General features: G+C 34.9%; 1 protein-coding gene across 5 annotated transcripts in view; it reads right to left on the bottom strand.

Moving 5' to 3' along the window:
- ORC4 (origin recognition complex subunit 4) overlaps nucleotides 1-23,219 on the bottom strand; it is a 95,808-nt gene that overhangs the window by 40,054 nt on the left and 32,535 nt on the right. For all 5 annotated transcript variants that reach the window (XM_060302470.2, XM_060302469.2, XM_030850186.3 and 2 more), the window contains exon 2: nucleotides 829-902. In XM_060302470.2, coding sequence (XP_060158453.1) covers nucleotides 829-885 — 57 coding nt within the window. In that variant the 5' untranslated portion in view covers nucleotides 886-902. The remainder of the gene's footprint in view (nucleotides 1-828; nucleotides 903-23,219) is intronic.

Below are 23,219 nucleotides of genomic sequence, written 5' to 3'. Positions count from 1 at the left end.
AAAAAGAAATGCCAGTGTAGAAATATCATGCACATTCCCTACTAGACTCCTCGAAAGAGATATATATGCACTTAAGAAAACATTAAATGTTCATGATAAAAACACTCAACATACTAGGAATATAAAGGGACTTCCTCAACCTGATAAAGAACACACACAAAAACCTACAGCTAACATCATACTCAATGGTGAAAGACTGAACGCATTTCCCCAATATCAAAAACAAAATAAGATTGTCTGCTCTTGCTAGTTTATTCAGTGTTACACTGAAGGTTCTAGTCAGGGCAATTAGACAAGAAAAAGAAATGAGATTCATCTAGATTGAGAAGAAAGAATTAAAACTACCTCTATTGCAGATGACATGATCTTATATAAAGAAAATCCTAAGGAATAAACTAAAAAAATATTAGAATAAACGAGTTCAGGAAGGTTACAGAATACAAGATTAATATAGAAAAATCAATTTCATTTAGATACACTTGCAATAAATAAAACATAAAATTAAGAAAACAATTCCGTTTACAATAGCATCAAAAGGAATAAAATACTTAGGAATAAATTTACCAAAAGTAGTACAAAACTCTAAAGATAATATTAAACTAAACTGAACTAGAGCACATTTAGGAAGACATGAGTAAAGTTAGGATTCCATCTATCCAAAGACTTAGAGGTTGAAATTAGGAAGTAGCAAAGATACTCTTCCCTTGAGAATGAAAAGAGTGGTTCTTCATACATGCTAAGGGAAGAATTCAAGTTAAGAAGATGACTAATTCTCTTATCACCTTTGCATGGTAACAGACCTTCAGAGTAATGAAAATATATACCAACCTGTGAAAGGTATTCTGCTTGTATTAAGTTGTTACTCTTTGATTTACGACTGCTCATTTCAACAAACTGAAATCCTTAAAAAAAAGAAAAATAATTTTTAGCATGAATATAAAGACTATTAACTTATAGAGATTATTTAAGAATGTACTATTAGAGAATCAAAATAAACAAGTTTTAAAACATGAAAAATGTTCAAATTTCTCAAACTTTAAAAATTCTCAGTTGAACCTAATTGTAGGAATCATTTCATAATATATGGAAATAAAACCATCCTGCTAAACATCTTAAAATTATACAGTGATGTATGTAAATTGTTTCTCAATAAAAACAGAAAAAAAAACCATCTCAACGGCTCCTCTTTGTCTAAGTACAGGTTTAATTGACACTCCATTCCACAATTTAGATGGTTCTCACACACAATTACTCCTACCTTTCTTTTCAATTTACTATTCAGCTTCCCTTCCTTGCCTTTAAAAACAAAAACAAAAACCAATCTATATGCTTCCTTTACATACAGTGTTTCTCCCCACAGGAGAGATCCATCCCACAGGATCAGCCCTTCCAGAAAGCTTTCGCTTTCTTGTTCTACTCATCAGTCATAAACACTCATTACAGGCTAGGTAAAATGTCTCTTCTGTAAACATACAGAACTGCCTGTACTTCTTTTTCATAATCAAATCACACTAAACAAAATTTGGTTAACTGTCAGTGTCCCCAAATTGAGGATATTTAAAAGTTCCAAGCATTTTAGCATAATGTCCAAAATAAAATTGGCAATGGTAACTGGAATGAAAAATACATATATACTAACGAAAAAAAAGAAGTTCTGTAAAATTCTCCTTGAGGGCAATATACTCATAGATAAACACCTTTGGCTAAAAGATCTAATTTTCTCATCAACAATTTCCTATATAATTACTTTACTCATCAGGTAATAATAGCTTAGCCAGTAACTGTTACAAGTGCTCTGATTTTATGAACTCATTTAATCCTAAGAATAACCCTATGGGATAAATATGATCATTAACACTGCTTTCAGATTAGAAGACACAGAAAGGTTAAGTAGCTTGACCAAAACCAGTGTGTAAGTCACAGAGTCAAGATTTAAACCCAGTCACGGTATACTTGATTATATATAACTATTATATATAGCTATAACTGTATATACTTGGTTAACTGCTATTTAGTCAACTGTTTTATTTTTTTGCGGTACACGGGCCTCTCACTGTTGTGGCCTCTCCCGTTGCGGAGCACAGGCTCCGGATGTGCAGGCTCAGCGGCCATGGCTCATGGGCCTAGCCACTCCGCGGTATATGGGATCTTCCCAGACCAGGGCACGAACCCATGTCCCCTGCATTGGCAGGCGGACTCTCAACCACTGCGCCACCAGGGAAGGCCTCAACTGTTTTTAAAAAGTACACATTTCAATAACTTAAAGGAAGATCAACCTCTGTGACATATTTTATATTCATATTTATTAATTTCATATACTGACAGATGCCAACCCTTGGAATGCTGTTTCTAACAGGACAGCAGTTGAGAAATGCTTTGAAAAACAGATAACAAGCAAATCTGTCCCTCCCTTCTTAAACCCCAAAGGGCTTCCGGCTCCAGGCACTCAAATTGGAAACTCAAGAACAGAGTACTCTACTGATGTCTTGGTCCCTTAAGAAGCTTCTTTCTTAAGAGAAAAGTGGTTTCCTCAGTCACCCTTAGAGCCCTTCTAGCAGCTTTTTCTCTGTATGAGGCACCTTGCTTGAGAAACTTTACATTAATTATTTGAATTTTATCCTATTTAAAATTTTCCCCTTAAATCAGAGTTGTGTGTGGGCAAAAAACCATTTTAGCAACATGAAATGATATCCTCATTCTGGTTTAAGATACTCTTGATTGTGAAGAAGGTCTACAAGCCAAAATCTGAAATCACAGGAAACAATGGAACAAATGTCCCCTAGACAATAAGGAGAAGTGAATTTTTAAAAAATGGAGGAGAGCTTTTACAATATACCTTATCTTTGTAGAGCTATATTAGCGATTTCACAGTATTAATGGAATTAAAACATATTTCTCCCCATTTCATGGGTTGAAAAAACATGCTCAGAAGAGGTAAGTAAAATGCCTGAGGTTGCAGGGTAGGTGTCTAATCTGCCTCTTTGCATCAAATATAATTCAGGTAAGCCACTAAAAACAAACATATTCGTCATTTGGTGATCATTCATGAAAGAAACATACACATACACACTACTTCAGTTCCTAACCCACATAAATTTTTACTGCAAATTGAGTCTTAATTGACATTGATTTTAATACATCTAGCCCCTCCAAATAACAGTCAAATCTCCACTCTATTACAAAGAATATTTTAAAAGACAATTCTAACTTTATAGATGAAACGACAAGTTTTGGAATGACAGATGCAAACCACATATCTGACAAAGGACTTATATACAGAGAAGCTTCAAAGCTCAACAATACAGAAATCTAGAAAAATGGACAAAGGGCATAGACACTTCAACCAAAGAGGGTATATGGATGCCAAATAAACACATGAAACACATTAGTCATTAGAAAAATGCAAATTATAACCACAATGAGGTATATGTACACACCTATTTGAACAGCAAAAATTAAAACGTGAAAACAGCAAATGCTGGTGAGGATGCAGAGAATCCACATCTCTAATACAACTACTGGTAAGAATGTGAAATGTTATAGCCATTCTGCAAAGTTTCCTTTTGGCAGTTTTTTTTCAATTTAACTTAATTTTATTTTTTTATACAGCTGGTTATTAGCTATCTATTTTATACATATTAGTGTATACATGTCAATTCCAATCTCCCAATTAATCCCACAACCACCCAACACCCCGCTTTTGCCCCTTGGTGTCCATACGTTTATTCTCTACATCCGTGTCTCCACCTCTGCACTGCAAACCAGTTCATCTGTACCATTTTTCTAGACTCCACATATATGAGTTAATGTACAATACTTGTTTTTCTCTTTGACTTACTTCACTCTGTATGACAGTATATAGGTCTATCCACATCTCTAGAAATGACACAATTTCATTCCTTTTTATGGCTGAGTAATATCCCATTGCATATATGTACAATTTCCTTAGACATTTGTCTGTCTATGGGCATTTAGGTTGCTTCCATGACCTGGCTACTGTAAATAGTGCTGTAATGAACACTGGGGTGCATGTGTATTTTTAAATTATGGTTTTCTCTGGGTATATGCCCAGTAATGGGATTGCTGGGACACATGGTAGTTCTATTTTTAGTTTAAGGAACCTCCATACTGTTCTCCATAGTGGCTGCATCAATTTACATTCCCACCAACAGTACAAGAGGGTTCCCTTTTCCCCACACCCTCTGCAGCATTTATTGTTTGTAGATTTTCTGATGATGCCCATTCTAACCAGTATCAGTTGATACCTCATTGTACTTTTGATTTGCATTTCTCTAATAATTAGTGATGTTGAGCATCTTTTCATGTGCCTTTTGGCCATCTATATCTCTTTGGAGAAATGTCATATTTAGGTCTTCTGCCCATTTTTTGAGTGGGTTGTTTTTTTTTTTTTTTTTTTAATATTGAGCTGCATAAGCTGTTTATGTATTTTGGAGATTAATCCTTTGTCTGTTGATTTGTTTGCAAATGTTTTCTCCCATTCTGAGGGTTGTACTTTCGTCTTGCTTATAGTTTCCTTTGTTATGCAAAAGCTTTTAAGTTTCATTAGATCCCATTTGTTTATTTCTGTTTTTATTTCCATTACTCTAGGAGGTGGGTCAAAAAAGATCTTGCTGTGATTTATGTCAAAGAGTGTTCTTCCTATGTTTTCCTCGAAGATTTTATAGTGTCCAGTCTTACATTTAGGTCTTTAATTCATTTTGAGTTTATTTTTGTGTATGGTGTCAGGGAGTGTGCTAATTTCATTCTTATACATGTAACTGTCCAGTTTTCCCAGCACCAGTTACTGAAGAAACTCTTTTCTCCATTGCATATCCTTGCCTCCTTTGTCATATATTAGCTGACCAAAGGTGTGTGGGTTTATCTCTGGGCTTTCTATCCTGTTCCACTGATCGATATTTCTGTTTTTGTGTCAGTACCATATTATCTTGATTGCTGTAGCTTTGTAGTATAGTCTGAAGTCAGGGAGTCTGATTCCTCCAGCTCCGCTTTTTTCCCTCAAGATTGCTTTGGCTATTTGGAGTCTTTTATATTTCCATACAAATTTTAAGATTTTTTTTGCTCTAGTTCTGTACAAAATGCCATTGGTATTTTGATAGGGATTACACTGAATCTGTAGTTTGCTTTGGGTACTAGAGTCATTTTCACAATATTGATTCTTCCAATCCAAGAACATGGTATATCTCTCAATCTGTTTGTGTCATCTTTGATTTCTTTCATCAGTGTCTTATAGTTTTCTGAGTACAGGTCTTTTACCTCCTTAGGTAGATTTATTCCTAGGTATTTTATTATTTTTGTTACAATGGTGAATAGAATTGTTTCTTTAATTTCTCTTTCTTTCATTGTTAGTGTATAGGGATGTAAAAGATTTCTGTGCATTAATTTTGTATCCTGCAACTTTACCAAATTCATTGCTTAGCTCTAGTAGTTTTCTAGTGGCATTTTTAGGATTATTTATGTATAGTATCATGTCATCTGCAAACAGTGACAATTTTACTTCTACTTTTCCAATTTGGATTCCTTTTATTTTTTTCTTCTCTGATTGCCGTGGTTAGGACTTCCAAAACTATGCTGAATACTAGTGGCAAGAGTGGACATCCTTGTTTTGTTCCTGAGCTTAGAGGAAATGCTTTCAGTTTTTCACCATAGAGAATGATGCTTGCTGTGGGTTTATCTTATATGGCCTTTATTATGTTGAGGTTGGTTCCCTCTGTGTCCATGTTCTGGAGATTTTTTAATCATAAATGGGTGTTGAATTTTGTCAAAAGCTTTGACTGCATCTATTAAGATGATCATATGGTTTCTATTCTTCAATCTGTTAATATTGTGTATCACACTGATTTGTGTATATTGAAGAATCCTTGAATCCCTGGTATAAATCCCTCTTGACCATCATGTATGATCCTTTTAGTGTGCTGCTGGATTTTGTCTGCTAGTATTTTGTTTGGAATTTTTGCATCTCTACACATCAGTAATGTTGGTCTGTAATTTTCATTTTTTGTAGTATCTTTGATTTTTGTATCAGGGTGATGGTGGCCTCGTAGAATGAGTTTGGGAGTGTTCCTTCCTCTGCAATTTTTTTGGAAGAGTTTGAGAAGGATGTGTATTAGCTCTTCTCTAAATGTTCAATACAATTCACCTGTGAAACCATCTGGTCCTGGACTTTTGTTTGCTGCAAGATTTTTAATCATAGTTTCAATTTCATTACTTCTGATTTGTCTGTTCATATTTTCTATTTTTCTTGGTTCAGTCTTGAAAGGTTGTGCTTGTCTAAGAATTTGTCCACTTCCTCCAGGTTGTCCATTTTATGGGCATATAGTTGCTTGTAGTAATCTCTCATGAGCCTTTGTATCTCTACAGTGTCAGTTGTTACTTCTTGATTTTCATTTCTAATTTTATTGATTCTTGATGAGTCTGGCTAAAGGTTTATCAATTTTGTTTATCTTCTCAAAGAAACAGCTTTTAGTTTTATTGATCTTTGCTACTGTTTTCTATGTTTCTACTTTCTTTCTCCTCTGATCTTTATGACTTCTTTCCTTCTACTCAGTTTGGGTTTTGTTTGTCTTCTTTCTCTAGTATCCTTAAGGTGTAAGGTTAGATTGTATGAGATATTTCTTGTTACTTGAGGCAGGATTGTATTGCTATAAACTGCCCTTTTAGAACTGCTTTTGCTGCATCCCACAGGTTTTTGATCATTGTGTTTTCATTGTCATTTTTCCCTAGGTATTGTTTGACTTACTCTTTGATTTCTTAAGTGATCTTTTGGTTATTTAGTAACATATTGATTAGCCTGTGTTTGTGTTTTTTGCGGTTTTTAACCTGAAACTGATTTCTAATCTCATAGCATTGTTGTCAGAAAAGATGCATGCTATGATTTCAATTTCCTTAAATTTACTGAGGTTTGATTTGTGACCCAAGATGTGGTCTATCCTGGAGAATGTTCTGTGTGCAACTGAGAAGAAAGTGTAATCTGCTGGTTTTGGATGGAATGTGCTATAAATATCAATTAAATCTATCTGCTCTACTGTGTCATTTAAATCTTGTGTTTCCTTATTAATTTTCTGTCTGGATGATCTGTCCATTGGTGTAAGTGAGCTGTTAAAATCCCTCACTATTACTGTGTTACTGTCGATTTTCTCTTTTATAGCTGTTAGCATTTGCCCTATGTACTGAGGTGCTCCTATGTTGGGTTCATAGATATTTATAATTGTTATATCTTCTTCATGGATTGATCCCTTGATCGTTATGTAGTGTCCTCCCTTGTCTCTTGTAACAATCTTTGTTTCAAAGTCTATTTTATCTGATATGAGTATTGCTACCCCAGCTTTCTTTTGATTTCCATTTGCATGGAGTATCTTTTTCCATCCCCTCACTTTCAGTCTGTATGTGTCCCTAGGTCTGAAGTGGGTCTCTTGTAGACAGCATATAGATGAGTCTTGTTTTTGTATTCATTCAGCAAGCCTGTGTCTTTTGGTTGGAGCATTTAATCCATTCACATTTAAGGTAATTATCAATATGTATGTTCCTATTACCATTTTCTTAATTGTTTTGGGTTTGTTTTCGTAGGTGCCTTTCTTCTCTTGTTTCCCACTTAGAAATGTTCCTTTAGCATTTGCTGTAGAGATGGTTTGGTGAAGCTGAATTCTCTTAGCTTTTGCTTGTCTGTAAAGCTTTTGATTTCTGTTGAATCTGAATGAGATCCTTGCCAGCTAGAGCAATCTTGGTTGTAGGTTCCTCCTTTTCATCACTTTAAATATATTGTGCCACTCCCTTCTGGCTTGTAGAGTTTTTGCTAAGAAATCAGCTGTTAACCTTATGGGAGTTCCCTTGTATTTTTCCCTTGTTGCTTTTAATAATTCTTCTTTTTATTTAATTCTTGTCAATTTGATTACTATGTGTCTTGGCATGTTTCTCCTTGGGTTTATCCTGTATGGGACTCTCTGTGCTTCCTGGACTTGACTATTTCCTTTCCCATGTTAGGGAACTTTTTGCCTGTAATCTCCTCAAATATTTTCTCAGGTCCTTTCTCTCAATCTTCTTCTTCTGGGACCCCTATAATGCCAATGTTGGTGCATTTAATATTGTTCCAGAGGTCTCTTAGGCTGTCTTCATTTCTTTTCATTCTTTTTTTTTTTTTATTCTGTTCCGCAGCAGCTAATTCCACCTTTCTGTCTTCCAGGTCACTTATCCGTTCTTCTGCCTCAGTTATTCTAGTATTGATTCCTTCTACTGTATTTTTCACTTCAGTTATTGTATTGTTCATGTCTGTTTGTTTATCCTTTAATTCTTCTAGGTGTTGGTTCTTTAATTCTTCTAGGTCTTTGTTAAACATTTCTTGCATCTTTTTGATATTTGCCTCATTCTTTTTCTGAGGTCCTGGATCATCTTCACTATCATCATTCTGAATTCTTTTTCTAGAAGGTTGCCTATCTCCACTTCATTTAGTTGTTTTTTCTGGGGTTTTATCTTGTTCCTTCATCTGGTACATAGTCCTCTGCCTTTTCATTTTGTCTTTCTGTGAATGTGGTTTTTGTTCCACAAGCTGCAGGACTGTAGTTCTTCTTGCTTCTGCTGTCTGCCCTCTGATGGATGAGGCTAAGAGGCTTGTGCAAGCTTCCTGATGGGAGGGACTAGTGGTGGGCAGAGCTCAGTAAAACTTTAATCCACTTGTTTGCTGATGGGTGGGGCTGAGTTCCCTCCCTGTTGGTTGTTTGGCCTGAGGTGACCCAGCACTGGAGCCTATCTGGCTCTTTGGTGGGGCTAATGGTAGACTCCAGGAGGGCACATGCCAAGGAGTACTTCCCAGAACTTCTGCTGCCAGTGTCCTTGTCCCTGTGGTGAGCCACAGCCAGCCCCTGCCTCTTCAGGAGACCCTCCAACACTATCACGTAGGTCTGGTTCAGTCTCCTATAGGGTCACTGCTCCTTTCCCCTGGATCCTGATATGTACACTACTTTGTGTGTGCCCTCCATGAGTGGAGTCTCTATTTCCCCCAGTTCTGTCAAAGTCCTGCAATCAAATCCCGCTAGCCTTCAAAGTCTGATTCTCTGGGAATTCCTCCTCCCATTGCCGGAACCCCAGGTTGGGAAGCCTGACGTGGCAGTGAGAACCTTCAGTCCAGTGGGTGGACTTCTGTGGTAAAACTGTTCTCCAATTTGTGAGTCACCCACCCAGTGGTTATGGGATTTGATTTTATTGTGTTTGCACCCCTCCTACCATCTCATTGCTGTTTCTTCTTTGTCTTTGGATGTGAGGTATCTTTTTTGATGAGTTCCAGTGTCTTCCTGTTCAGCAGTTAGTTGTGATTCTGAAGTTCTCGAAAAAGAGAGTGAGAGCACGTCCTTCTACTTCACCATCTTGAACCCGTTTTAAGCTCTCCTATGCTTTGGCAGTTTCTTATAAACAAACACTTATCATGTAACATGGCAATTGTACTCGGTATTTATACCAAAGAAATGAAAATTTATCCTCAAACAAAAACCTGTAAATGTGAATATTCACAACAATTTTATTTGTAATAGCCAAAAAACTGAAAACAATACAGATGTCCTTCAAAGAGCCAATGGAGTTAAAGAAACTGAAACATCCATACATACAGGGGGACTGTAACTGAGGGAAAAAAAAAGAGATTAACTACTGATATGTGAAATAACTTGGATGGCTCTCAAGGGCATCACGCTTAGTGAACAGAAAAAAGAAAAAAAAGGCTGATCTCAAAAAAATTACATATTTTACAATTCCATTTAAAAAACATTCTTGGAATGACAAAACTATTATGAAGATGAAGAACAGATTCACGATTGTGAGGAGACAGAACTTAGGGGTGAGTATGACTACAAAAAGGAGTTACATGAAGAATGTTCTCTGTAATGATGGAACAGTTCGGCATCTTTATTGCAATGGTGTTCAAACAAATCTAACCATGGGATAAAATCACAGAGAATTATACAGACACACAAAAATGAGTGCTAGTAAAAACTGTTGAGAACTGAATAAGGTTTGTAGTCTTGTTAACAGTGTTATACCAATGTCAGTTTTCTGGTTTTGACATGCAGTATCATTTTATAAGATGTCACCCTTAAGAGAATGTGGGTGAAGGGTTTATGGGACACTATGAATTATATTTGCAACTTCTGTGAGTCTATAATAATGTCAAAATAAAAAGTTAAAACAAAATTAAACTCTAATTTTATAGGTTTTTTTGAAGTGCTTAATGACAAAAATGAGAGTATAACTGGTATAACTAAATCTTCTTTATCTGCAAATAGATTGATTGAATTTCTCCTCAAATTTACCAGTGGATCATGGGACACCTCCTTCCACTTCCTACTGTGCTTTTGATACCATGATTTTACTTGCTATTCTAAATAGCAGGACTAGACATAAAGTGTAAAAGGAGCTGAACGTCTATGCATGACTAAGTCATGTTGGTATCAAATACAATAGGTGACAAAGATTATTTAGTTGTAGAAATTTTGGTAGAAACTACTATTTTATTTATACTCTTAAGATGAGCAGTGAAATGGGTAATCCCAAAGAATGGCTTACCCTCACAGTATTTCTTTAGCACCTATACTTTTTATATTATTGGTTTCCAGTAAATCCTCCTCTCAACTTATGCTTTCTAAGGTGAATAAACCTAATTTTCAGTTTCAGAGTTTCAAGTAACAATTGGTCTATTCTATAGCCTAAAAAAATTGAACCCAATCCACTCCTGTCACTAGCTGCCTCCATCCTACTTTAGATCACCATTATTTCTTGACTGGAAATCTATGCCAGCTTCTTTATTGCCTCCAACTCTTACTCCCATTTTCATGTAAAAACCCTTCAACTCCATCCTCAACCCCCAAAGTTCTAAATTCCAAATTCCCTAACATCATTTAAAAGGAAGGTTCCGAATGACTAATTTCCCAGTTTAGCTCACAGCTCCTTCTCTTAATATGCCTGGGAGAATCAACAATTCTCTATACCCTGACTCACTCCAAACTCAGGCCTTAGTTGAGATATTATTTCCTTTGGAATTCTTTCTGTGACACCGCTGAACACTCCTAGTCTGGGCAAAATCTGAGGGTTATGTATCCCTCAAGTGCTATCTTCCCCTTTCACAGAACTTAATTAGCATACAGTGATGTAACTAACTCTGTGTTTACTTATGTTTGCTCCACTGGACCACAGCTCCTTGAAAGAAAGACTCAGAAATCATGTTATCATTGTATCCAAATCAAGTAGTGCAAAAATGGCATACAGTTGGTTTTCAAGAAAATATTTGATAAGTGAATGAATGTTAGGCAATGGAGAATGTCCACAGGCAAATTAGCTGCTAAAAAGGAGCCAGATTAGTTTAAATCAACTGCTTAGCTAAATTTAAAAGTTTTGAATAATTACATGCCATGACCCTCAAAAAAACCCTGCCAAGCATGAAAGAAAAATTATGTATATACTAATATATATTTATATAAATATTTATATAAAATAAATACAGAATGATTTATACTTCAAGTAAAATACATGTAGTATAATATTATCATGGTAGTGTCACATCAATGGAAATTCAAGTTGGTTAAAATATAGTTAATTTGGTTAAGAAATTAATTTCTTTTAATAGAGAAGTCCCCAAATTAACAAAAGATAAAGTACACATGTTTTTTAACAAATAATTTTTAAATCAAATGATATACCTTATAAAGCTATAAGTCTGATGATGTAAGAGAAGGTAAAGTCAATTATCTTTAGAAAAAGATTATCAATTATTTCTGTCTTTTTATAATGGGTTGACAGTTTGCTAGTAACACATTAAAAAAAGATTAGTAATATATTCTCCTTTCTGGAATTAGGCTACCATACTTCATTCTTATTTACACTGCCTTCAATTAAGACTTGGAGGATTAAAAGGAATATCTGAAATGAATATTAAATTTACTAGTCAAAATCTACACTTTTACGTATTTTATTAATATTTACAAGTACTCCAGCCATCCTCAATTTCATTATTTTAATTTTGCTGTGATTTGGAATACTCTCCCTACTCATTTCAAACTTGCAGTTACTGAATGCCAGTTTTAGCTTGTCTAAAATATAGGCAACACAGATTTTAAATCTAATATATAGTAATACTGAACATATGAAAAAAGAGAGTTCAAGGTTTTCATTTCTGAAGTTAAACCAGAAAAGCGAAGGCAGAAGAAGTGAAGATGAAGACACTAGAATCTTTCTAGAAAGTTTTGATTTTTCTTAGAAAGTAAGTCACACGCAATGAAATAAAGAAATATTTGAGGATATTATTGAAATCAGAACTGTAAGCAAGGAGAAGTCTAAAAGAAGGCCATTTATATATCAAATTTAAGATAAATGTAAATTCAGACAAAGTCAAGGAGAAGCAGAACTTGAAAACTGAGATTGATGGTAATATCAACTGTCCCTAAGAGTTCCGTCATCAAGCATAGATTTGAATTCTTGGTTCTGTGGTGTGACCTTCGCAAATTAACCTTCCTAAGCCCCAGTGTTCTCCTCTGTAAAGTTTGAGATAAAAGCATTATTTAATTCACAGGATTACTGTGGGGATTAAATGAAATGTTTTACCTGATATGCCATGCTGTCAAATGCCAAGCATGGTGATACAGAGTACCCTTTATAAATTATTATATTACACTGGAGAGAAGAACCAAGATTAGAAACAATTAGAGTTGTGGGCTGGGGGGAATGAAGCACAGAATTAGACTCTTGTTCTAAATAATTTCTTTTTTTTTTAACATCTTTATTGGAGTATAATTGCTTTACAATGGTGTGTTAGTTTCTGCTTTATAACAAAGTGAATCAGTTATACATATACATACGTTCCCATTAAACAATTTCTTTGAGGGTACTTTGACCATGCAATGAAGTATCGAGTACAACTCCAACTAAGGTACACCAGAACTATGATGGCAACTTCAATGGTATAAATTCACTAAGTATTCCTCAATATAAAAAAACATTTTAATACTAGTAATAATAAGAAATTATGGGCAGATCAATCTATATAGAGTTATATGGACCCTAAAGACTTCAAATCCCTAGTGCCCAAAGCTATTCAACACCTAGAAGTGATTAAGATTGCTGGGCCTCATCCCCAGAGTTTCTGATTTAATAATAGGTCTAGGATAGACCTTGAGAATTTCATTTCTGATAAATTCCCAGAGGATGTTCCTGTTGCCTGTCCTGGAACCACACTTTGTGAGCTACTGAGAAAACTGACTTTATTACTGTGCATTCCACATCAAAGCGGATAAAACTGCTAAGAGGCCAAAGGAAATGAAGAAATCCACGGGTATAGACAGCATCTCTTCAAACCAAGCTAAGCCTAACATAAGTATTTGAGGATCGTGAAGGGAAAAGAGGAGAATGTGGAATAAAACAGGCATCAGGAGGCCAACGGACTTTCATCACGGTAAATAAACAAATAAGCTTTGAAGCCCTAGAAGGCTTCTTAGCAGATAGATAAAGAGATCACAAATCATACAACATAAGAGGAAACAAGGAGTTTCTCTTTCCTCCTGTTACTGAAAAGTAACAAAAGGTTTTTGTTTTACCAGCTGATAATTTAGAGAGCCTTTTGAGGATATTCCAAAAAAGTATACAGTCCTGTGATCTACTTGGGAGATTCTTCTGGTTGTCTAAATATTCATATAAACTTTTAAAATAAAAGAGTGGAAAGATAGAAAAAAACATTTGCCTGGATATTTTATATTTATGTCATCCCCTGATTTAAAAAAAAAAAAAGTCCTTTCTTTCCTGCAAAGAATTTTTAAATTGTTTTTTGATATGTATATTTTAACATCATAGAAGACAATGTTTTAATAACAGTTTTTGATTCAACAATATTTCTTGGGACAAATTAAATATGCCTAGGCTAAAATAATTAAAAGTAAAAATTAGTACCTAAAAAATAAAATACTTAAAAGTTATCAACCAGTCTAAGACTGGTATCAAACAACATGAAAGACTTTTAACACAAAAAGGCCAAAAAAGATGTGCTTGATTCAGGAGAGGAGGACAGGCATTTGCTCTATGGAGCTAACGGAAAATTACAGTCTCACTGTCCGAATTACAAGATGAATGAGGAACTGGTTAAGCACTAATGCTGTAACACTGTGGGACAGGCTGTGTCAGTTACTATGATGCAAAGTTCGTAGTATCCAGGAAGACACAAGCAAAATGGATGAATATTCATTAAAAAAAAATCCCTGGGCAACACTCTTGAATCTTCAGGGGTAGAAAACACCCCCCTCCCCCTTTTAAAGCAGTAAATGTTAAATTCTGACATACAGTCAAAGTTGGAAAAAAAAAAAAAAGGATTAACATCACAGACCATGCCTGTAGAGTTCTTGGTAAATGTTAGTGGAATCTTTTTTGTAAAACCTGAGCCAACTTCATTCTGCTTTGGTTTGCCACTTCCTCTGGACATTGATCTCTTGAGCAGTAAGTGTCACATATGAAATCCTCGCAGTTGAAGTGAAAACGGAATGGAGAAACTTACTGAGATTCACAGACGAGAGATACTTTTCTTTGCCAAAGGCTAGGTGCTTCAAATACTGCCCAGAATGAGACTACTGCATGGAAAATCCAAGTAGACCACCACAGATAGTCTATTAAGAGCAGTAAAGCAGGAAAACAAAAAACATAACTTTTCTTCCCCTTTATTGTTTCAATGTGTTGGTCATGGTTAATGCATTTAACCAAGTAAATAATCTGCTTTTATTTATTATATGTGTTTATGTGACATTTAAAGTTGACTCTTGAGTTATGTGACCTTTTCTCTATATACTACCACCAGACCAAATGGTTCAGAATACAAACATGGCAGTGACTACTCTTTTAAAAAACTAAGTTGGAAGAATTAAAAACTCTTAACCAGACAACTAAAAATAAACAATGGCATTTTAACCATGCATAAATATGCACACACAGAACTACCCAAGCCAGTATATTCATTTATACAATAGCCAAGTAAAGCAAACCATTTGCTGAATATGCACACATACACTTACAAATAGCAGATATAATTTGTTTTACATTAATGATCTTTCCCTTAGATGTTCAAAATGTCCAGATCTAAGGAACTAAACTGAAAGGCATCCTGGCTATGCTACTCAAATATTTTATCTTCATCGCGAAGCTGTCAATAGAGAAATGGCCAAAGCTACAGAGAAAACTAACAGGCATTCTTAAAATTTTTCTGAATTCTAATTATTCTTCTCACCTTTCTAATTATAACATTCTTAGGGACTATGTAGTAAAATGGTAAAGAGACAAACTGTAGAGCAGTTAGGTTATAGTCAATTCATCGATGATAGAATTCCACTATTATAAATCCCAGTGCACCTAGCAAGGTAATACCTTTAATGTGGGATGTCCAATGAAAGAATTCTTCCTCATAAAACAAGAGTACAAACTCACGAATTATTACACTTTTCATTTTTAAAAGGCAAATAAAAATCAGCAAACATTCATGAAATTTTGGACACAAGGGTAACATTAAACTCTAATTAGAAAACATACACAAAGAACCAACCGAGTATTTGTTTTATTCTATATCAGTTTCCCAAATATCATCATAATCACCTGGGAAAATGCTTTTAAAATATGATTTCTGGGTCTCAGTCAAAAATCTGTAATCTACACAATGTTCCCTGATTGACTCTTCTATACAACCAGGTCTAGGAACCAGTGTCCTACACTATGGGCTCAAGTAAGTGAGTGGCATTGTAGCTCTGACTTTTGTACTGTCTTAGATGATATTCAGTTCTGACACACACATAAAGGTGCACACCTATATATGATTGAGAAGATTCTTGCTATACCAATTCCAGAGCACTTCTATATTATAAACCAGAAAGGTACTGACCATTTAGAACTTATTCCTGCACTGACAAAGGACAAAAATGACAGTAATTATTAAAATATGCCACCTGAAGCTGCCTGCTCAGAACAGTCTATCTACATTCCCCATGACAGTAAGATCCCTGCAACTTACACCCTTACCACTGAAAGGATGATAAAGGTGAAATATTGAGATATATTCATTGACCACTACTTACCATAACTATATGTGGAATTTCAGACTTTTAAAAACATGTTAACCAAAGCAGGATGGTTAAACAAATAAGTTCAAGACTCAATCACGTGTAGATTCAGCTCCCACTTATCAACCAAGGTGGTGTATTTATCATGATAATTACCCATTCCTATGCTTTCCAAAACCTACATGTTGATAAATCCCTGAGAATTATGAAGCATGTCCTTTTCTACTCCTGGGATTTCATGAGCAGTTATAGATCTTTTTTTTCTAATGGTGACTTCCTCAGTTCAAAGCCTGTACTCTATTTCTACTTCATTGTTTCTACATCATATATTTTAGATCAACTCTATTCGGCCAACAATAAAAATAATTAGGGAAATCACTTAACTTCTAAAAACACTAGAAAATAAATGTCACTAATAACTTATTTACAAATATAGTTCAATATCCAGTCAGATGTCCAAGTGTTTTGCCACTCTACAGACGTTAAACAAAAATCTACTTGGTATACACAGTTAACTTGACCTCTTCATTTTAGGCTAGTTCGAGTCATTGTCTTTCAGACTAACAGTACTAAACGAATGAAGGAAAACATATGTGGATAGACTCCTGACACACTCCTTCAAATCAGATTTTTTTCTAATGTCTAGTCAACTGACCAAATACCTCTCAGCTTGCTGACTCACAACACAACATTTATATTATGACAAAAGTCAACCTAATTTTGAATATTACTGTCTTAACTTAGAATTATCAAATATTACAAGGGCACAGATCATGAGACTTGCTTTGGAATACCACCAGCTATATCTAAGAATAAGCTGCTCAACAAATCACTGAATTAATATGATAATGTTTTTAAGTCAAAAGCAAATTATTGCTTCGCCAAAATAATACTGTTAAGTCACAAGTCCTTTCATGCCACAGATTTTAGGCACTCAACTTGTTGCCAGTTATATAAACTAGATATAAAATTTCTGGTGATATTGTTATGTGGTGATAACATTTAATGATTAAGTTCCTTTGGCCCAAGAAGTTAATAACATGAAATAACAGGGCCACACAACATACCTTTGGCATATTGATTGTCGTCTGTATGTGTGTGTGAGTTTATGTATACATGTATAGGTGACATATATACATATATGTGAGCTTATGGCTTCATTTTCAGATACTGCTTAAAGAAACATTTTTGCTACACTGAAACACAAATTGTTGCTGAGAATGACATTTCAAATGACAGAAAATAAATGCATTTTGAAAAGGAATTAAATAAATGCTTATTCTATATAAACACCTCCTTTTATTAAACGAGACAACCAACGGGCTCCAAGTTGATTTCAAAGTTTCTCAATCAACTCAATCTAACAAGTATTTAGTGAATGTTTACTTATTACAAGGCCATGTGGCAAGCATTACAGGAAAGATGAAATGTAAAAGTTGGTCTCTATCCTCAAGAAGCTTAAAATCTCATTGGAATAATACATATGAATATAAAAAGCAGAAAAGGCAACACAAGTATAAAACAAGGGATAAACTCATGGACTTAGTGGTGAAAGAAACCATAAAGAACATATAGTCTACCTTTTATATGAGTAGAAATTGAACAGAGAGGTTTTAAATGACTTGCCCAAGATCACAACTTATAAGCAGGAGCTGTTACATCTAGTGACACCAACACAATGGTCATTTAGTCTCAAGAGGAAGGGAGGAAAAAAAACCCTGTAAACATCAGAAAAGCCATCAAAATCATCACTGGACTTTTCTTTAGGGGAATAAAAACAGTGGAAGGATGCATTCTGAAAGAAAATTGCTAGTATTCCAGAAGTTCAAGGATGATAATCCATTTCTTCAAATGTGTATCTGTACAATTTATGTTTTTTATAGGCATCTATATTTTTAAGACCATAAACTTACTTTTTTTATTCATTAGAAAGTAACACGTTTATCATAGAAACTTTGGAAAGCCAATAAGAAATCACGTAGATAAGAACTGTGGTGCAAAATGGGATAAGAGACTCTCTGCAACATCTTTTTTTTCAAATTGAAGTATAGTTGATTTACAACATTGTTTTAGTTTCTGGTGTACAGCAAAGTGATTCAGATATACATATATACACATATTCTTTTCCATTTATTACAGGATACTGAATACAGTTCCCTGTGTGATACAGTAGGACCTCATTGTTTACCTATTTTATATATAGTATTTTCTATATGCTAATCCCAAACTCCTAATTTATCCCTCGCCCACTCCCTTTCCCCTTTGGAAACCATAACTTTTTTCTATGTCTGTGAATCTGTTTCTGTTTTGTAAATAAGTTCACTTGTGTCATATTTTAGATTCTACTTATAAGTGATATCATATGGTATTTGTCTGACTTACTTTACTTAGTATGATAATCTCTAGGTCTATCCATGTTGCTGCAAATGGCACTATTTCATTATTTTTTTTATGGCTGATAGTATTCCATTGTGTATATATACCACATCTTCTTTATCCATTCACCTATCGATGGATATTTAGGTTGCTTCCATATCTTGGCTATTGTGAATAGCGATGCTGTGAACACTGGGGTGCATGTACCTTTTCGAATTAGTTTTCTCCGGATATATGACCAGGAGTGGTATTGCTAGATCACATGGCAACTCTATTTTTAGCTTTTTAAGGAACCTCCATACTGCTCTCCATAGTGACTGTACCAATTTACATTACCACCAACAAACATTGTAGGAGGGTTCTCTGTTCTCCACACCCTCTCCAGCATTTATTATTTGTAGACTTTTTGATGATGGCCATTCTGACTGTTCTGAGGTGGTACCTCATTATAGTTTTGATTTGCATTTCTCTAATAATTAGTGATGTTGACCATATTTTCGTGTGATTTTTGGCCATCTGTATGTCTTCTTTGGAGAAATGTCTATTTAGATCTTCCACCCATTTTTTGATTGGGTTTTCTTTGTTTTTGTTTTGTCATTGAGCTGCATGAGCTGCTTGTATATTTTGGAGTTTAATCCCTTGTCGGTCACTTTGTTTGCAAATATTTTCTCCCAGTTCATAGGCTGTCTTTACATTTTGTTGATGGTTTCCTTTGTTGTGTGAAAGCTTATATGTTTGATTAGGTGTCATTTGCTTATTTTTGCTTTTATTTCTATTGCCCTGGGAGAATGAGCTAAGAAAACACTGCTATGACTTATGTCAAAGAATGTTTTGCCTATGTTCTCTTCTAGGAGTTTTATGGTGTCAGATCTTATATTTAAATATTTAAGCCATTTTGAGTTTATTTTTGTGTAGGGTATGAAGGTGTGTTCAAACTTCACTGATTTACATGCAGCTGTCCCGCTTTCCCAACACCACTGGCTGAAGAGACTGTCTTTTCTCCATTGTATATTCTTGTCTCCTTTGCCAAAGATTAATTAACTGTAGGTTTATTCCTGGGCCCTCTATTCTGTTCCATTGAGCCATGTCTGTTTTTGTGCCAATACCACATTGTTTTGATTACTATAGCTTTGTAGTATTGTCTGAAGTCTGGGAGGTTTATACCTCCAGATTTGTTCTTCTTCCTCAGGATTACTTTGGCAATTCTGGGTCTTTTATGGTTCCCTATAAATTTTAGGATTATTTGTTTTAGTTCTGTGAAAAATGTCATAGGTAATCCGATAGGGATCACATTAAATCTGTACATTGCTTTGGGATGTATGGCCACTTTAACAATGTTAATTCTGCTCCAAGAACATGGGGTATTTTTCCATTTCTTTGAATCATCTTCAATTACTTTTATCATGTTTTATAGTTCTCAGCATGTAAGTCTTTCACCTCCTTGGTCAGGTTTATTCCTATTTTATTTTTTTGCTGAAATTTTAAAAGGGACTGTTTTTTTACTTTATTATATTTCACTGTTAGTGTAAAGAAATGCAACAGATTTCTTTATGTTAACCTTGTATCCTGCGACCTTGCTGAATTCGTTTATCAGTTCTAGTAGTTTTTGTGTGGAGTCTTTCTTCGTACTTGTAATATCTAATAAAACAAATAGTTAAAAAGAAATGTCCTAGGTAGATTATGAGAAGATGGTGGAGTAGAAAGCGACAGGAATCTGTCTCTATACCAAGAGAGCAATTGCACTTGCACAATCTGTCTGATGAAACTATTTTGGAACTCTAGAATATAGTATATTAAAGGTTTGAAATTTCCAAGAGAAGCCTAGGAAAGCAAGTTGCCATTAATTTTGGTCAATTTCAGCTCTTAGCACAGTAGTAGCTACCCATTCCCCATTACCCAGTTCAATGGGTGGCAGTTGTATGCACACGTTCCTGGAGCAGCTTACACATAGCTTGTCGTGAAAGGGTGGGTAAAAAGGATCCTGCTGTCCATATGTCAAGGATCTGTGATCTGATCACAGCTTCTCATCTCAGAGGAACAGAGACAGGTAGACACTGCTGTTCCATCTCCCCTGACTGTTGCAAGTCCCTCTTGTTCCTGCTGAAGTATGCTAGGGGGCCAGCGCCCTTTCACCCTCCCTTCATTTCACTCTTATTCTCTTTTGGAAAGACAGACATCAAATACTAGGACATTTAAAAGAAACTGCACATATGAGGGAAATTGGAAAGTCACCATGCATGCCCAGGGAAAAGACCAGGCTCAAAAGCACCTAAGAAGACCTTAAGTATATACCTCAGTTGATCTTTGGCAAAGAAACAGAACACACAATTTTAAGAAAGCAAAACAATAAACAAAAATAACAACAAAAACCCAGCAAACCCTGCAGAATCGGGAAATCTGATTTCCAGAGTTACCAAATGATTAAATTCAAATGTCCAGTTTTCAAATTAAAATTATCAAGAAATATAAAGAGGAAAGTATAGCCCATAAAAAGAAAAAATATAAATAAACAGAAGATGTTCTTTAAAAAGACCTGATGGCAGATCTACTAGATTCTAAAGCAACTGTCTTAGAGATTCTCAAAGAACTAAAGTAAAAGTAAACTTTACTACAAGAATTATAAGGCATATTTGATCAGGCAGAAGAAAGAATGAGTGAACATGAAGATAGGACAATGAAAATTACCAAGTCAGAGAAACAAACAGAAAAAAGATTGAAGAAAGGTGAACAGAGCCTAAGGGACCTGTGGGACACCATCAAATGGGCCGACAAATACACTGTGGGAGTCCCAGAAGGAGAAAGAAAAAAGGGATGAGAGAATATATAAAGAAATAATAGCTGAAACTCCAAATTTAATGAAAGAAGCTCAATGAACTAGAAATTTGATGAACTCACAGAGATCTACACAGACACATTATAATCAAATTTTCAAGACAGAGAAAGTCTTGAAAGGTGAAGGAAAGAAGCAACACTTCACATACAAGAGATCCTCAATAAGATTATCATCAGAGTCCTCATCAAAAACTTTAGAGACAAGAAGGGAGTGGGCCAATATTGTCAAAGTGCAAAAAGATTAAAAAAAATAAAAACCTGTCACCCAAGAAGCATATATCCCGAAAAACTATCCTTTAAGAGCAAGGGAGAACTTAAGTCATTCATAGGTAAATAAAAGACGGAATCTGTTACTACTAGACCTGCACTGCAATAAATGCATAGGGAAGTCCTGCAAGGTGTAATAAAAGGACACAAGACAGGAACACAAAACCACATAAGGAGATAAATGTCTCAATAAAAGTACATGAGTGATTTTAAAAGCTAGTATTATTCTAATTTGGTCTTTAATTCCACATTTTGTTTTCTACATAATTTAAATGACTAATGCATTTCAAATAACAGTTTATGTCTTTGGGTACACAATGTATAAAGATGTAACTGTGACATCAACAACTTAAAAGGGCGGGAATGGAGTAGTAAAGGAGCAGAGATTTTGATATGTTATTTAAATAACATAAGCAAACTAGTGTTACAATTTCAGAATTTTAAATGTAATCCCTATGGTAACTGCAAAGAAATTATTTATGAATATACACAAAAAGAAATAACAAAGGAATTTAAATGTTTCCTTACCACACCCCCAATCAACTAAGCACAAGAGTAGACAGTAATACAGAAAATGAGGTACAAAAAAGCTATAAGACATACAGAAAATAGCAAAATGAAAGAAAAAATTCCTTATCCGTAAATAGGTTTTTTTTTTGCGGTACGCAGGCCTCTCACTGTTGTGGCCTCTCCCATTGCAGAGCACAGGCTCCGGAAGCACAGGCTCATCGGCCATGGCTCATGGGCCCAGCCGCTCCACGGCATGTGGGATCTTCCCGGACTGGGGCATGAACCTGTGTCTCCTGCATCGGCAGGCGGACTCTCAACCACTGCGCCACTAGGGAACCCCCATAAGTAGTTTTTAACATAAAGAGTTAAACTCTATAATCAAAAGAGACTGGCAGAATAGATAACAAATATGATGCAACTATATGATAGCTACAAGAGGTTCAACTTTAAATCCAAAGGCACATATAGTTTGAATGTGAAAGAATGGGAAAAGATATTCCATACAAATAACCAAAAGACAGCAGAGGTGTCTATAGTAATATCAGACGAAATAGACTTTAAATCAAAAAAGTATGCAAGAGACAAATAAATACATTAATAAAAGGTTCAACACAACAAGAAAATATAACAATTATAAACATTTACACACCAAATAACAAACCTTCAAAGTACATGAAGAAAAAAATGAACAGAACTGAAGGGAGAAATACAGTTCTACAATAACAGTTGGAGATTTCAATACCCCACTCTCACTGGATAGAACCATATGGAAAATAAGTAAAGAGAGGACATGAAGAACATAATATACCAACCAGATGTAACAGACCTATTCAAAATACACTACACAATAAAATATACATTCTTCTCAAGTGCACATGGGTCATTTTCCAGGATATACCATATATTAGGACACAAATTAAGTCTCAACAGATTTTTAAAGATAGATACCATACCGAGTACCTTCTCCAACCAAATTGGGATAAAGTTAGATATACTGGAAGAAAAAGAAGACAATTCACAAATTTGTGGAAATTAAACAACACATTCTTAAACAATCAATGGATCAAAGAAGAAATCACATGGGATATTAGAAAATACCCAAAGATAAATGAAAATGAAAACACAATTTACCAAACTCCTGGCACACAGGTAAAG

The sequence above is a fragment of the Globicephala melas genome, chromosome 7 (genome assembly GCF_963455315.2).
Source record: "Globicephala melas chromosome 7, mGloMel1.2, whole genome shotgun sequence".
NCBI lineage: Eukaryota > Metazoa > Chordata > Mammalia > Artiodactyla > Delphinidae > Globicephala > Globicephala melas.
Note: the sequence above shows the minus strand (reverse complement) of the source record. Positions and strands in the feature narration are given on the sequence as shown.